Genomic DNA, 5,521 nt, shown 5'->3' with positions numbered 1-5,521 from the left:
GGGGCGCTGTGCCGCTTCAGGTACAGGGGGCGCGTCTGCAAAGGGAAGCGGGTTTCAATTTCAAACCCAAATAGTCCGAGGGACGAGCCAGCGGCTTGTGGGAAAGCGCTAATACGAGATAGTTACACTACCGCGTTTAGTCATAGCAACTGTGACACTATTCAGACCACATCTGTATATTTGCCCCACGTCGTGGCAAAAGTGCGTTACCCGCCGTGTCTCCGCGGGTTGATTTTATTCTGGATAACAAACCGTCGCCTGCCTGGCTTGCTTGCTGCAGGTGTTTTTGACCACTACGGATAGTTTACCACATTAGTTACACACGCACATATTTACATCTTACATTTTCAACATGCCGAGGTCCAACAGGCAAAAGGAATACAAACCCGGAGATCTTGTGTTTGCTAAGATGAAGGGCTATCCACACTGGCCTGCAAGGGTAAGTAAGCGCTCGTCGTTGAATATCTCATTTCCAGCGTAGGGGTTTGGTTTTCATCTCGTTGCGCCTTAGCCGCTCGGCTCCAATCACTTGTTTACCTGCGAGGCCTGTAACAGCCGCTAGCTCCACGAGTTAGCCTAGCGCGGCGGTGCCGACCATCCACATACATACAGCTAGCCTACTGTAAACCACTGCGAATTTCTTTCTGGAGATTCATCGCAGAGTAGACACCTCTTTAACCTCCCGGGCTAACAAAATATTAATGTTTTTGCCAGTTGCTCTTTGCCGCCTTTAGTGTGCTGGTCTTTTTCGTCCCTAGGGGCCTTGTAAGGCTAACTTTGAGCTGTAACGGTTAAAACCAGCACTGTGGTAACACAGCATTGATTACTAGTTAACGGTCATGTCGTACGCAGCGTTAACGTGTGCTTCGCTGCAACGGTGGGCTGCTACTAAGCCACTTTGTGAGTTAGCAGCTCGCTAAATATAAGTTCAAACTGCCCCCTTTTTCTTTTTAACTGTTGCTTTACAGACTAATGGCTACTTGTGAAGCCAAATGCTGTGGTACTTTGTAAACACGCCTGCCCAAACGTTTCGAGAGATAGCAACTCGTAAAGTCGAAATTAGTTCCATTACGTTAAAAAAAATGCTCCATGGTAATAAAAATAGTCACGTAAGACTATAACGTAATGTCTAACTGGCACTGCGGTCGGCATTTTCCTTGTCATTCAAAAGAAAAAAGTGAGAAAATGAAGGGAAAAGCTGCTCTTGGAGCATTTTTAAGTCATGCTTTATACCAAATAAATAAAAAAGATGATTACTGCAACCAATACGTTAGTTCTGTGCATGCTGTTTTACAGCTGAAGCAGGAAAATGTAAAAGCGAAGCAGCATGTAATCCCATCAGCCACATCTGTCTTGTGCAGTTGAAAAGGAAAACTTAGATTGCAGTTTTCAGTCAGTGTTTCTGCCCTTTGGTGTTGCAGCCATTCATAAAAGTCAACTAACTATGTCTACCTGCTTTAAAAAAAAATCACTGTTCATTCATTTAAAGAATAAATATATAAAAAGAAATGCTCTATAATCTGCACTACACCACCTAGTATCTGTTTTGATCTCTGCATCTTCCCTCCTTTTTCTCGGTCTTATCACCCCTGTCTCATGTCAACAGCCCTGCCCCACCTATCCTGACACAGTAGTCCTATCTGGGGATGCCAAAAGGCCTGTGTGGCAGAGGCAGAGCCACGCCACGATTGTCTATCATAAGAGTGATTACCTGTGCCGCTGCGTAGTGCTGTGCTAATTTAAAAGCATGTAAAAAAAAAAAATTGGCATGTCCGAGCCAAACACTGTGCTGAAAGATGGTAAACAGTAAAACTTTCACCAGGGAGTTTGTGGGTGCATCAAGGTGTGTAATATATTTCAAAAACTGCTTGTTATTTAGTACTGTACAAGAATTTGCAGGTCTTTGAACCTAATTTAGCTTTACTGTTTAAACTGTTTCTTCATAATGAATTATTTGGAGTATTTATCCAGGATCTAACCTAAAGGCATCATTTGCACAAGTTTTCCACTCTTATATACGGTGCATTATTTTATGATGAAATACATTTGTGTAGTAGTATTACTATTGTTTGTATTTGTGGTTTTATAGAGAAATGACCTAACTCTTTTGCCTATTGTTTAACTTTAGAATAATTTTAGTATTTATTAAAGTATTGAGTTGGTTTTTTTACCAGCTTTCCTTTTAAAACAACTGTGTTGCTAATTCACAGATTGACGAGTTACCCGAAGGAGCTGTAAAGTCGCCTTCAAACAAGTACCAAGTGTTCTTTTTTGGAACACATGAGACGTGAGTATTTTTCCATTAATGTTGTCACTTTTTAATTTTTTCACGTGGATGCAAAATGGGAAGAAACTTGGATCATTTGTCAAAACCTTTTTTAAAAAAGGGGTGTGTACATATTTTATTTTAAAAAAGTAATAACTGACTGTTGTAGGGCCTTCCTGGGGGCCAAGGATTTGTCCCCATATGATGAATGCAAGGAGAAGTTTGGAAAAGCAAACAAGAGGAAAGGATTTGCTGAGGGACTCTGGGAGATTGAGAACAACCCCACGGTCACGCATGAAGGCTACGAGGTAAGTAGATATGAAGGCCACTGAGGTTAGATTTACACTGTGTTTATTGATGTATCCTATTTTAGCTTGAACACCTGCTGATTCATACCAGTGATTATCACACTTCAGCTCATCTAATTGTTGCCAATTTGGTGATTATCGACTTTATAGCCCACAAATCCAGTGACTTTGTGAACAAGGGTTTGCCAGTTGTGACCTGTAAGTGCGCCTTTGGCGGGAGAGCCAAAGGCGCACCTCTGTCTGCTCTGCCCAATGAGTGGCAAAGACGAGCAAGCAGCAGCACAAGTTGTGGTTTGTGGTTTGTACTGTGTGAGAGAATATTGAAAGGGGGAAATAGCATAAGCGGGATGTTTTTCTAAACTGGCTTGAAACATAAAGAGCTGGTTTGATTCTACACCACCGCCTTTTCAGCGGCCACATTTGCTGCTTTGTTTTGGTTTGCTGAATTTATTTTCAACATGTAAACAGTTTCCAGAAGTAATTTGGGAAGAAGGACTGCTACAGAGATGGGTGAGAGCAAAGATTATTATAAGTAACTAAAGCCAAACTAAAAGTGGGTGTGAAAAAATATCATAAATGAAAAGTGAAACAATGTTATGTGCATAATTACTGAAATAGCTTTGTACAGAGAAAATATCTTTTAATTTTAATCTGAAATATGTCCTCTCAGCAAGCACAAACAGGCTCTGGTGCAACTGTTCATTGAGACTGGAATGTCTCAGGGATTTTTAATATTATGTATTACTGTGGTGGTTTAAACCTATTAAATTTTACAATCTGACAAATACCCAAATACACCCATGCTATAGTAAACTAAAACTAGCACTGAAAGTAATAAAAAGAACTGCTAAAATTAAACAATAAAACTAAACAGCAACTAAATCTCATTGAAAATGAACTGAAACCACATTGAGTTGAAAGCACAACTGAAAATACAAAACTGTAATGACTCTGATCAGAGCACACTCTGCTGGACAAACTATGTAATGTAACCATTTATCAGTTACTCTCAAAGCTCACTCAGCTGTTTATCTGGAAGTTTAACCTCTACTACGTCACTAGTGATACTGTCACACCTCGCCATTGATGGGTAGATCTAGACTTAGTTTCCCCATGTTTCACTAATGTGCAACTCTTTGCCTGTAGTCATCGAAGAAGGACAACACATCAGAAGGAGCAGGAGATACGGGCAGTTCAGAAAAAGCAGATGCAGAAGGCAGTAGTGACGAGGACGAAGGAGCCCTGGTCATTGACGAGAAAAATGAGAGGGGAGGAAACAAACGAAAAGCAGAGGAGTCCACAGAGGTGAGGTTAAACCTGACTCACAGTCCAAGTTCACTGTAAAGCCGTCTGATGCTTATCAAACTTTTATAGACCTCTCCGAAGCGGCCAAAGGATTCAGAAGCGGAAGGTGATTCTAAAGTAGACGGCAACCAGTCTAACGTGGAGCCCAAGCTCAACGATGTGGCTGGACCCAAGGCGACTGCTCCTAGTGAGTCGAAACCAGAGGCCCAGGAAAATGCTCCAGCAGGGGGCCAGCAAACAGCAGAGAAGGTAAAACCCTCTTATTCGTTTTGGTTACCTGGGAAACATCCCTTAAAATGAACTCGTGGTGAGTTTTCTTTTTCATAAGAGAGGAAAAATACATGCATATTCACATCAAAAAGTGGGGCAGGTGCTCGGCCAAGAAAATGTGTCAGCAGTTCAATTTTACCTGAACATACCTGGCCTTCATCAGACCATCTGAATCAAAATAAATTAACAACGAAAAAACAAAGTAGAATACTAATAATTCAACAAGTTTGTCTGTTTTGGCAGGTGTTTAATGGACAAAGATGGAAACTTTTCTGAAGCCACCAAAACACCAGCAAAACTAGAAGCCATTCCACATGAAAACGTAGCTGTTTCCATGTGTTGTGGCCTTTTGTCCACATGTAAACGCTGTTATATAGCAGTAAAAGCCAGTTTCTGCATTTACACGTGGACAAGGAAGAAGTCAACATGTGCCTTCTTCCTCATTTTACGTACTTTTGAAAGTATTGGAACACTGTTCAGGTGTTTTCAGTCCAACTGCCATAAGTGCATAAAGTCAATGTCCTAGTCATGCAGTCTGCTTTTGCAAACATTTGTTAAAGAATGGCTCATTCTAAAGATATCACTGAATTAGTGTGGTACTGTAATAGGATGTCACTATTTCAACAAGTCAATTTGTGAAATTTCCTCCTCTCTGGATATTCTGCAATCAACTGTAAGTTGTATAAGTGCAAAGTGAAAGTGTTTAAGAATCACAGCAGCTAAGTCATGTGAAGATGGAGAGCAGATTGCTGAATGTGGAGTGCATAAAACGCTCTGCTGATTCACTAACTTCAGAGATTAAACCTCCTCTGGCGTTAACATCAGCACAAAACCCTTGCACTGGGAGCTTTGTTGCCCAGAAGCTGCTGTAGGTTTACTGTTTTGGTGGAACAGCACTTTTGTCCATATAGTGTATTGTTGTTTTGGGGGGTTTTGTTTGTTTTTTAAACATGTGGACAAGTTCTGAAACTTCTGAAAATTAGTTAAGGAAACTGTCTACACACAAAAAAATTATTAATGTAAAAAGCCAGTGCTTACCATCATGTATTTTAAATAAACTTGATGTATCAGTAATATAAAAAGTACATTCCCCACGTCTTTTTGAATTTCAGGCGGTGGATGAAAATAAAATGAAATAAATTCTTTAATTGCTTTTCCCTCTTGTTCCCACAGCCTGCGACAGACAGCGCTTAACATCGACTCAGAAGAAAACCACGAACCCTTGACGCTTTTCTCTGGAATTTAAGCATCAACACAATTACCTGCAGGATGCCAGATTTCAGCCGTTTAATTAATAAGAGAATTTTAAAACAAACAAATAAATAAAAAAAACAAAACAACCTAAATGTTTGTATTGAGAGACAAACAAATA

General features: G+C 40.4%; 1 protein-coding gene across 1 annotated transcript; it reads left to right on the top strand.

Moving 5' to 3' along the window:
* LOC113015359 (hepatoma-derived growth factor) lies at nt 1–5,521 on the top strand. The gene is made up of 6 exons (XM_026157376.2): nt 1–439; nt 2,211–2,287; nt 2,436–2,574; nt 3,721–3,879; nt 3,949–4,128; nt 5,323–5,521. Exons 1-6 carry the CDS (start codon nt 353–355, stop codon nt 5,341–5,343), a joined length of 663 nt encoding a protein of 220 aa, XP_026013161.1. The 5' UTR covers nt 1–352; the 3' UTR covers nt 5,344–5,521.

The sequence above is a fragment of the Astatotilapia calliptera genome, chromosome 22 (assembly GCF_964374335.1).
Source record: "Astatotilapia calliptera chromosome 22, fAstCal68.1, whole genome shotgun sequence".
In the NCBI taxonomy this organism is placed as follows: domain Eukaryota; kingdom Metazoa; phylum Chordata; class Actinopteri; order Cichliformes; family Cichlidae; genus Astatotilapia; species Astatotilapia calliptera.
This window is presented reverse-complemented; position numbering and strand designations above follow the sequence as displayed.